This window comes from Pseudonaja textilis, chromosome 7 (assembly GCF_049901715.1).
Source record: "Pseudonaja textilis isolate UNSWEBS1 chromosome 7, rPseTex1.2, whole genome shotgun sequence".
NCBI classification, from domain to species: domain Eukaryota; kingdom Metazoa; phylum Chordata; class Lepidosauria; order Squamata; family Elapidae; genus Pseudonaja; species Pseudonaja textilis.
This window is the reverse complement of record NC_141996.1, coordinates 29,129,060-29,141,195: the sequence shown is the minus strand read 5'-3', so window position 1 is coordinate 29,141,195 and position 12,136 is coordinate 29,129,060. Positions and strand designations below refer to the sequence as shown.

Sequence of the window (12,136 nt, the reverse complement as noted above, 5' to 3'; positions counted from 1 at the left end):
CAATAAGATAAATACCTTTAAATCGGGTAATTGTAAAATACACACACAAGCACAATTAGAACAATATAACTTTTACCCTTTCCTTCTCAGAACTCCTCAAAATCGCTCATCATTCAGTCAATTATTTAGAAACTATCATAAAAAGTGTGTGCCAAATGAGAATTTGTAAAAATAAAACTAATTAGATTTTTTTAAAAAATTACTATGATGTTTGAAAAGCAGACATGAAATTCTATGCATAACAACAGTCCCTTGTTAGGGTCAGGGTTAGAAGCTTGTGGAACTAAGCAGAGTTTCTTGCAATGCATTACCATTGCCAGAGTAAAGCTTTCCTTGTGGTTGAACTTTTCTTACATTTAGAATGACAATAATATTTTAACTCTTATTCTTTCAGTATATTTCAATTCACGATTAAAAGGATGTAATACAGGATGCATCAATCAACCACATTCCAATAAGAAACAATATTTTCAATTATTTAATTTGAATTTGTGTTTCAAAGGCAGGAGAAAGAAAGGGGGAGAAAGAGGGAGAGATTTTTTTTAATTGGGGACAATTAAAAAAACCTAGTAAATTATCACAATTGTGTAAATGAGAAAATTCTTTGAAAAATAATTTGTAATATATGCTTTAAAGCTGAATAGCAAGTGCACTATATCAAAGAAAAATGTTCAAGACTTTGCAAAGCCAGGAAGTCTATCAAATATAATTGAGTTTGAAGCAATCTGAAGGAACTTGATTCAATTTGAAAGCATGAACTTCCTTGAAATCAAATCATTCATTTGTAAGGGCCTAATGTACTTAATAATATATTACTTCATTTACATCCACTTTTTCACAATAAAATTGCATTCAAAGCAATTTACAATCAGAATTTTTTTTCATTCCCAAATCAAGGCAACTATACCACATAGCCTTATATATTCTTGAACTCCAATTAAAAACAACTGGAAGCTGTTACATTAAAGGCTCTGCACTACGCCCACTTTAATTAATTATAAGTAGTCCTTAGCTTAAAAGCATTCATTTAGCGACCAGTCAAATTTACAAACAAACTGAAGAAATTGATTACGACCTGTCCTTGCACTTATGGCTGCTGCAGCCTGTCCACAGTCACTTAATCAAAATTTGGGCACTTGACAATTAGTACGCATTTCCTATGGTTGCAGTGTCCCATTGTCACGGGATCACCATTTGCAATCTTTCCGGATAGCTTCTGGCAATCAAAGTCAATGGGGGAATCCACATTTGCTTAATGACCACATGATTCATTTAACAACATAGTTACTCACTTAACAACCCTGTGCTCAGTCATTCAAGCCCTAGTCATCTCACATTTGGACTACTGCAATGCACTCTACGTGGGACTACCCTTGAAGAGCATTCAAAATTGTGGCAGTGCAGGCAGTTCTTAGGGCTGCCAGAATGGGCCATGTTACACGCCTCCGCCAGCTGCACACATTGCTGGTTTACTTCCAAGTTCAGTTCAGGGTGTTGGTTATTACCTTTAAACCCCTGCAAGGCAAGGATACAGGTTAGTTGAGGAACCATCTCAACCTGATGGTATTAGCCTACCCCCACCTGTGCCAGCAGAGGAGACATATTGTAGATCCTGTCAGCTGTGGGATCCAGAAGAGCATTCTCTGCTGTGGCTGCCTTTTGGAATACGGCTAGTCCTTGACTTACAACCAATGGAGCCCAACATTTATGTTGCTAAGTGATAAATTTGTTAAATGACTTTTGCCCCATTTTACGACTTTTCTTGCCACCACTGTTAAGTGAATCATTGAAGTTGTTGTTAGTAACCCCGTTGTTAAATGAATCTGGCTTTCCCATTGTCTTTGCTTGTCAGAAGAATGCAAGTTTATCCCATGACCCTGGGACACTGCAACCATCGTAAATATGAACCAGTTGCCAAGCATCTGAATTTTGTTCACATGACCGTGGGGATGCAGCAAACAATCACAATTGTGAAAAATGGTCATAACTCACTTTTTTCTGTGTTATTATAATTTTGAACGATCATTAAATGAACTGTTGTAAGTCAAGGAGTACCTATATCTTACCCCCTGAGGTGAGATCAGCTCCCACACTTCTGACCTTCCCCAACAGCCTTAAGACCTAACTCTGTCAGATGACTTGGGGGCCCAACAGAAAAGTATCACACTGGAGATGGTTGATTAATTAAGAACCAGTCCATCTCCCTTCCATCCAGTTCCCTTCTTCCCTATCTTGTAACTATGATTTTATTTGATATTACTTTCATTTTATTGTGTTAGGAATGTTTCTCTCTGTTAATTTAAATGTTTTTATGCTGTGAGCCGCCCAGATTCGCTTTGAAATGAATTGGGCAGCAAATTAATTTAAATAAATAAATAAACCAACAACTATGGCAAAAATGATTGTAATCAGGCATGAGATTCATTTATCAACAACCTGGCTCAGCAATGGAAATTCTGTTCCCACTTATCATCGTAAGTTGAGGACTAGAGAATTAATTTTTCTATTTATATTCCATCCTCTTCCGTTCCAAGCACTGTATTGTCCATAGTTCCTATATTTTCAGGAAAAGTTGAAGAAAACTCAAGTCGGGGAAACAGAAACACTATAAAAACGTGAAACAAAGAACTAATGATGGATAAAAATCAAGCCCAGTGTAATTAATTAAAAGCCACTATGAACAAAAATGGCCTGCAAGGTCTGGCTAGAAACAGTTAAGATCTGAATGAAGTCAATGTAGCATATATAAAATGCACAAATGAGCCTTGAACTCAGTGTCCGAGTTCCCAATTGACTCTCAGCCAACTATGCCACAATCATTTTCGATGTCTAATACTTTCTAAACATAAGACAAGTACTACAGTTGGGTTCTACTGGAAGTGCAATAAGGGTGAAAAGTGACCTTCAGCCAGCTGATACCAGCATGTGTTAGTGCCGAAGAATTTGAAAGGTGGTTCCAAAGAGCACACATTTTGCACTTACCTTGAACATTCTGAGAATATCATGGTCTATTAAAAATTTATTGCCTTGCTACAAAGAAGGAAAATGAGCTCAGCCAATCCCCTTTTTATTCACTACTGGGAACATTCTGAGCCAGCATTCATTGTGTACTACAGTTTAACCAAACAGGCTCCTGATCAGTCTGTCATTAAAATTAAATGCTCCTTTTTACCTTGGATTGCGTAAAATATTAACTCTTGAGCAATTCAGCTGAACATCAGATTTCAGTTACCACAATGTTTGATGGCACGCCTGTAAAACTATTATCATAAAGACACATATCAGGTTAATATTGGAACAGGGGTGTGTTGGTTTTTCTAACTTATCTAATATCTTTAGAAAAGAATTATGCAAAAAAAAGAAAAGTAAAAATGGGAGGGCAAACAAGTACAAAGAGGATTTCAACTGGAATTCATAGCTACTTCTGGAACCAAGTACAGTGTGCCCTTACAAAAATGTAGTTAGGGTCTAGTAGTATATTCCTTGACGGGAGCAAATTCCAATGAACTACACTGAATATACTTGAAAAGATTAGAATTGTAAATCTTTTTAATTCAGATCAACTAATCAAATTAGCGATGCAAATAATCCCATTGTACAGCATTACTACCTTTCTACTAAGGCTGAAGCTGAATCACAATCCAATTCAGATGGATGAAGCAATGTCTATGTCTTTTCAATAGCACATACTGTTTGATGCTACCTATGAACATTTTAACTACTGAAACCATAGGGTTTAGAACTGCAAGTATAAGGTGGCTGCCTAAACAGGGAATTAGTGTAAACTGTAGATCCAATTCTCCCATTTGTTCTGTTTAAAATCCAGTAGCAGAGACACAGTGAAACTGTAGCAAGCAATCTTGAATTGCAGGTGTTGGCAATCTTTTGGGTTCAAAGGACACAACTGAAATTTTATGAGTGGGTAATAGTCTAACTTGAAAATGATTTAACAAAATGGCTACATTGCAGACATGGACTTTCAAAAAAAAAAAAAAAAGCAAACGGATGATATTATTTTCTACCATCTCCTCTAATTCCTACTTTGTCTTTTTGCCATGTCTCTTCGATTAACAGTTTATCTTTCCCTTTTTTTTCTGGAAGAGGAGTTTATTGTCAAACAAATCCCTGGGCTGCAGCCCTTCCATTTTTTTCTCCTAAGAATTGCTGTAAAAACCTATATAAGGCAAAGAAGAATTCTTAGAAGAAAGTATGAAGTATAAAAAAAGTACTAAATATATACATAAAATTAAAATCAGGTTCTATAGGAAGCCTAGCAGACACCAAGAGGAATGATGCTGGATATGTCAATGTCTGCAGGCATCACACGTTCTGTTTTTCAAATATAGCCTACGATGCATTGCAAGTTTGTGAGTCACAGTAGTCTTACTCATTTTTACCTTACCTAATTGTTCTAACTGTAGATGTCTGAGACTGAGCCCAGAAACATCTGCAGGTAGACTTCGACTTAAAACAGTTCATTTAGTGACCCTTCAAAATTACAATGGCACTGAAAAAAGCACCTTATGGCTTTTTCAGAGTTACAACCGTTGGAGCATCCCCAGGGTCATATGATCCAAATTCAGATGGTGGCAACAGATTCATATTTATGAGGGTTGCTGAGTCTTGGGCTCAAATTATCAACTTTTGCTAACTTCTACAAGCAAAGACAATGGGGAAGGCAGATTCACTTAAAAAAACATGTGACCACCTTAACTGCAGTATTCATTTAACAATTGGGCCAGAAAGGTCATAAATGAGGCAAAATGTACTTGCCCTTTCTTGCTGAGCATAGAAATTTTGGGCTCAATTGTAGTCATAAATCAAGGACTACCTGCATAGGCAAAACACATGTTATCAAAGCAAGTAAAAATTCAATATGGCTTTTTGTATAGAAAACACTATAGTAAAAATACATAAACCTATACTTACTAATACAGAAAATAAGCATAAATACAATACTGTAAAATAAAGTCTTCATACAGTATGGCCCAAGGATTACAGAGGGTAGTGCATTCAACTTGGCTTAAAATACTGATTAAATACAGTTGAAAGCTCAATAATAATAATGTGTTACTATACATGATGCTACATTGTAACAATATTATAGCACACTTAGGGAAAACTCTGTTAAATCACTGAAATTACATTTTCATAGCATGTTGGCTATCCTATGTTTCAACATTTTTTTTACAACAGCTTCAAAACCTCTAGAGGAAGAGGTATTTACAAATGATTCAAGTTAATATTCTTGTCAAAAGAAACCCTAATTAAATGCTGGCAATTTATGCACTTTAAAAAGAGTGCAGAAACCAGTAGAGAAATATCTTTGGCAAGCAAATAGCTCCACCAAGTGTACCAAAAACCCCTGACCTTATATTTAATCCTAATGCAATTAGGGAATGTGATTACTTACAATCTGCTTACCCCTTTACTTGGAAACAAATCCCACTTCATTCAGTGGGCTAGCAGGTATGCTGTGAAGAACATTTCAGCCTAAAATTTGAGCCCACAATTTTTGGACATGTTAATCTCTTGGCCATACATTTTCACACCTACCAACTTATTTGAAGTATTGAGTGATAAAGGAAAAATATTATTTAGTTAAATGTTTCTAAGTTTTTCTACAAACTTGCTCTGAAAATGCTGAAGGAGAATCCAATCTATTTTTAATTGCAGAGAATACCAACATTATCAATTGCTTTTTTCATTGATACCTTTTATTGATGGTTACTCCTCTCTTTCTAAATTAGGGGTCTCCAACCTTGGCAAGTTTAAGCCTGGAAGACTTCAACTCCCAGAATTCCCCAGCCAGCAAAACTGGGAACTGAAGTCCTCCAGCCTTAAAGTTGCCAAGGTGGGAGAATCCTCTTTTAAATTATTCCTTTGCGGTTAAACATAACTCTGTTCTTGGGGAATTATGGATCACTACCAAGGCTGTTTACATCATGGAAAACTTATCTAGAGATGCAAAGAAGTTTACAATTAAAAATCCGTACTTAAAAATACCTTTCAAAAAATTTTGAAGAATGTCCATTACCACTTTCATATTATTTATTTTATGCATGATTTGAGTTTAAACAAAGCTCACAAAAACCAAAATGAAACAAGAGATTAGCTTTGCGATAGTCAGCTAGCAATATTTTATAACAGGTGATTTCAAATGCTGAAGGGCTGTGACCCACTAATATAATGAATCTGTGTGAATAAAACTGATGGACTGCACACTGCGCTCTGACAGGGCTGCCATTATCTTTGCTCATCCAGGCAGAAAATGAGCACTGTCTGGTAGTGATCTGTAGAAGGCTAGCTCAGGAGCCTGCCACATAAAAAAGAGAGAGGTATTCTCAAGTGGTACAAGCAAATTTGGGGATGCAGACCCATTTCAGCAAAAAGACACCCAAAAGAGACTTTGATTAAACTGGCAAAGAACAACACTCTCTCTCTCTCTCTCTCTCTCTCTCTCTCTCTCTCTCTCTCTCTCTCTTAACAATCAGGGACTATGCAGACTATGTCCCCTGACTAAGCAGTGGTGTTATAAGATTGTTAGCTAGAGAAAAGCACTGGTTCTTGTTTGGTTAGCAGTTTTTCATGGAAGTTTCTGGGGTGCGGCTATTCAAGTGTGGCTCCCTGAGTTTTCCACAGAAGGAGCAACCTTGCCACCTAGTGACATTCCTCTAATCGATAGCACTTCCCTATCCAGAAGACCTACATACCCACTCCCACAGATGCTAACTGAGAAATCCTAGGGGTCCAATTTCTCCTGCATCATGGCACTACCATTCCATTAATCTTGCAAAGAAAGAGTTAGCAGTTAAAGCTTAGACAACCAAATAGCTGCTCCATATAGGACTCCATGGCAATGCAGTGTGGTATTGACAAGGTTGGAAGCTTCATTTTTTACAGTAGCAGAGTCAAATTTCTCAGGCTAGGGAGCCCTGGAAAGTCTCTATGGAATTCAGAAACAGTTGGCGTAAGAGTTGTTTCATGTGCATAGAAGCTGCTAAAGGGAGAGCTCCTGTTCCTAGATTCTATATATAGACCAGTGTAGAATCAGTAACCCAGTGAGGCCTACCCACATTCAGGCAGAATCAGGATAAGTGCAACCCCTGTGCCCCCAAATTGGGAGCAATTTCATCATCTGTGACTACTTACTTAGGGCAGATAAAAGCAAAGCAACTTTTGTCTGTTGTATAATATGGTATTTTAGTACTATTAGAGCTAGCTTGGTTTAGTGGTTAAGGCATCAGCCTCAACCATGAAAGCCAGCTGGGTGACCTTGGGCCAATCACTCCCTCTCAGCCCGACTTACCTCACAAGGTTGTTATTATGGGAAAAATAAGAGGAAGGTGTGCTGAGTATGGTATGGTCATTGCCTGGAATTATTATTTTTTAAACAATAAAGGCAGGGTGTAAATAAATTATATACTTCTGTTGGGTTCTCATATTATTCTCCCCATCCCTATTCTCAGACACTGCCAGAAAAAATCAACTGCAAGCTTTCTTCCCTAATTTTAAACTAATCTTCCTAGACTTTTAATTCCTGATTAATGAGTAGATTGCAGCTATGGAAAGGAAGGTTTAGCAACCCTATTGGTGCACTAGTTGTGCCTTTTCCTAATCTGGGAGGCCCTTTAATCATGTCCTATTCATCTCATAGCTTGACTGATGCAACATGCTCTAACTAGAGTTGACTTTGAAGACCACCTGAAAACTTCAAATGGTCCAAAATGCAGCAGCATGGGCAATAATGGGCATCCCTGATAAGCTGCACTGGTTAGCAGTATGCTGCTGAGTGCAATTTTAGGTGTTGGTTATGACCTATAAAGCCTGCATCGTATAGGCCCATATTATCTGAGGGACCATCTATCTTCTGTAGCGTCCGCCCAGCAGGCAAAAGCCAATAGGGTTAGTTCAGCTTGGTCTCTTCAATTAAACAGTGTCAAGTATCAGACTCAGGAATCATGCCAGCCTTCTTGAAAGGGGTACCACCAGAGACCCATTTGGCTTTCATTCTGTGCATTCCAGAAATCCTTAAAAAAAATGGTAGGTTTACAGGAGTCCCTGTTGAATATGTTTATCAGTTTTGTCAGCTGATCCTGACATTTTCCTCTTTATTTCCTTTTCTTTTTAATTTATTTCCTATACTTTCTACCTGTTTGGTTTTATTGCCACCTAGACACACTGGAGTTGGGGTGGTCCTAAATTGAGTAAATAAATAATCTCGTTTTTTAAAAATCAACACAATGGAGTGTTGGAAAGAAACTATGTAAAATAATGCAGGACTCTGTTTATCTGTTTCATTATCAAGGTAATTGTTTGCAAACTGAACCACATTTTCCAACACTGGAAAGCTAGTAAAATAAATAATTTTTATTTTTACAGATGGTCAGTAGTTCACACCATAGTCAACTTCTTCACTGTAAGCCTCTTTACTTCCCCATTATGTTGTCCAAAGCAGAAGTGCCTTTAAAGGGTTGCAAAGAATTCCAGGCTACATGGTTTTGTTAGCTTTTACTCCTTCCAACAGAAAGAAAGGAAGGAAGGAAGGAAGGAAGGAAGGAAGGAAAATCCTCAATACATAATGACAAGGCAGTAGAGAAACAGCATGAAATATTACTGACACCCCTACTCTAAAACCTGTACTATGATGGAGCTTCCCTGCGCTATCCTATGCATACAATAGATAAAAAAAAAAGATGCACCAAGGGAGAGCAGAAATATACTGCAATTTGCTGAAATGAGGAATGGTAGTTTGCAAAATATTGGTCAGAATATCTGTATATATCTGGATCAGGCAAACATTTAGCATACTTCCCCTTTGCATTAAGAGGCAGTTAAAAAAAGGATCAGAAGAAATAAAGTGGACCTGCATTTACTGAAAGTTGAAGACCTAAAATCAGGCCTGTCAAACTGGCAGCCCAGATGTGTCATGCATAGGCCACGCCCATCTAGGCTCCACAAAGGCAAAAATGTCACAATATGTCATGATATTCACGTGACACGATCAAGTTTGACACCTGTGACATACCCAGATTTTAAGATGCTGTAACCTAACCATGTTCCTTTAAATCAGTTTAAAAGCAGGGTCGTCAAACTCCCGGCCTGTGAGCCAGATATGTCACTCGGTTTAGTGAAGGGGAAAAGAGTCACAATACATCACGTGATACCACCATGACAATGTAAGTTTGACACCCCTGATTTAAGGAATGAGACTCTGGGAAATCAGTTTTCTTAATTGGAAGCAACTGTCATGTGACTCACTTACACACAGAAAATACATATCTGCCCTTCTCAGAAAATCAACTATAAATACATGGAGCATATACATTAAGAACCTGCCCTGATCACAGCTCAGAAATACACACATATACAGGCAAAATAAACACATAACCTGGGCAGGAAAATCACTACACAGAAAAAAATATAGGAACTCTTATGATCACTGGTAATACAGGAATTGGAAACAATGCAAAAAACTATGCCTGTATATTCAATTCACACGTAAGAACTAAAGAATTGTTTGTTAAGAAGCTAGGAAAATAAATGTATCTCCTAATCCTTTATTTGTTGCCCACTTTGCATTCTTAGGTTCCTAAATTTTTACAGATGCATTCAGGCTACAACTATTTATTAATCAATCAAATGTATGTATCTTATGGAAAGTGACTCCAGGAGACATATAGAAATCCAATAGCCATTCCCATGGCACTACCGTTCTGAGTTATCCTGTGATAAGAAAAATGTTTTAAATATTTTAAAAGATTTTTATCACTGTTGGGCCAAGAAAGGATTCCAGGAAAAAATGAGCTTGGCACAAAGTATTATAGAATCAATTAAAGTAGAACTTTGGAAGCTTATGTAACTACATACAAAGCAGCTGAGAGAAATTAAGTAAAAGATCATTAATTAGTGGGACTAGCGGGAAAAATGTATGTTACCCTATGTATGCATCGCAAATTTAAATCCCACTTTATTCAACAAAATTGTTCTAAAAGTATTAAATTGCTGTCAAACAGAATCTTAACTACTAGATTCAAATTCTGCTTACTGTATTCAGAAATAAATCACTGGTTTTACAGTTGTATGGTTTTACATTTATAATTTCTGTTTCACAACTGCAATTTATAAGACATGCTTTATAGGCCTTTGCTTCTATGTCTGCATATAAAAATACTACAATGTCTAGCAAATCTACAAAGTACAGGAACAGGCCATACAACCTTAATTCACTCAGAGATAAATCACTCCAAAATTGGGTTTGTCAAATGCATTATGCCCGAACTATACAAATCACATAATGGGTTAACATGCTGCGTAAACCAGAGCATACGTTCCAGACAATATCAGCCTGAATTCTTGATTCTTTACTGCTTTTTTCCATCTTGCCTTCCCCTTCCTGCATAGAGTGGACTTTATATTTCTCCAAGCTAATAAATATCATTTCCCTAAATCTAAATAAAACCTCTGCTTATTAGGATACCATGAAGATAATCTATAACAGTTTAGTAATTAAAGCAGTCATCCTGAGTGTTTTCACACATTTATCTAAGAAACTGGTCTTCCTTGATCACTGGGCATAGTGGCAGGCATAGATTGAAAAGGACGGGAAATACATCAAATTAAGAGCAGAATAAAAATTTGAAACATCATTTAACCATAAATAACACTGAATGGTTGTAGCCTACTACTTTCTAAGCCCAGCCTACCTCTCAAGGTTACAGAGAAAATAAAATATGTAAAACTGATGCTACATACAGCTTCTTTGAAGAAAGTTGAATTTAGTTTATTGTCATTGCACCTCATACAACAAAATTAAATACTATCTTCAGTGCATATTATAACTATGAAAATAAACACACACATCCTTCACATTCCATATATTGAATTGAAAACCCCTAATACTACATTAACATTACACGGCAATACAATATTGCACGATATAAGAAAGATGGAAAATAACTGCAGTCTCATTAAATAAATAGTTCATTTTCCCCAATACATTCTTTATTAGAAAAGACCATTCTTTGCAATATTTCAGAAGGTTGTTCTTTACATTTATTTTGCTTTTGAATTTTACTTTGTAAAGCAAAATTATAACATTTTTCATCCTCAGGAATCTCAGATTTGCCCCTTTTTATCCCCAAGGAGACAAAATTAGAATATCGCGCAAAAGTTCATTTATTTCAGTAATGCAACTTAAAAGGTGAAACTAATATATGAGATAAGACTTATTACGTGCAAAGCAAGATAGTTCAAGCTGTGATTTGTCATAATTGAGATGATTATGGCTTACAGCTCATTAAAACCCCAAATCCACAATCTCAGAAAATTAGAATATTACATGCAATCTATAAAACAAGGATTGTACGTAGAACAATATCGGACTTCTGAAAAGTATAAGCATGCATATGTACTTAGTACTTGGTTTGGCCCCTTTTGCAGCAATTACTGCCTCAATGCGCCATGGCATGGAAGCTATCAGCCTGTGGCACTGCTAAGATCTTATGGAAGACCAGGATGCTCCAATAACGGCCTTCAGCTCTTCTGCATTGTTCGGTCTCATGTCTCTCATCTTTCTCTTGGCAATGCCCCATAGATTCTCTATGGGGTTCAGGTCAGGCGAGTTTGCTAGCCAATCAAGCACAGTAATCCCACGGTCATTGAACCAGGTTTTGGTGCTTTTGGAAGTGTGGGCAGGTGCCAAGTCCTGCTGGAAAATGAAGTCAGCATCCCCATAAAGCTCATCTGTGGAAGGAAGCATGAAGTGCTTCAAAATCTCCTGGTATACAGCTGCGTTGACCCTGGACTTAATGTAGCACAGTGGACCAACGCCAGCAGATGACATTGCTCCCCAAATCAACACAGACTGTGGAAACTTCACACTGGACTTCAAGCATCTTGCAGTGTGTGCCTCTCCATTCTTCCTCCAGACTCTGGGACCTTGGTTTCCAAATGAGATGCCAAAGTTGCTCTCATCAAAAAAGAGGACTTTGGACTACTGAGGAACAGACCGGTTTTGGGTTTTTTTTAGCCCAGGTAAGACACTTCTGACGTTTGTTGTTCAGGAGCGGCTTGACAAGAGGAATACGACATTTGAAGCCCATGTCCAGGATCTGTCTGTGTGGGGTGGCTCTTG

General features: G+C 37.3%; 1 protein-coding gene across 5 annotated transcripts in view; it reads right to left on the bottom strand.

Annotated features, from left to right (window-relative positions):
• The window catches only part of NME7 (NME/NM23 family member 7), an 87,257-nt gene that overhangs the window by 72,920 nt on the left and 2,201 nt on the right, over positions 1-12,136 (bottom strand). The window contains exon 1 of one of the 5 annotated variants that reach the window (XM_087937313.1): positions 2,983-3,150. The exons of 3 other annotated variants lie outside the window; for them this stretch is intronic. In XM_087937313.1, the coding sequence (XP_087793439.1) occupies positions 2,983-2,991 (9 nt within the window). In that variant the 5' untranslated portion in view covers positions 2,992-3,150. Of the gene's footprint in view, positions 1-2,982; positions 3,151-12,136 lie in introns of those variants that run through there. One more of the 5 variants, XM_087937314.1, reaches the window with a different exon arrangement.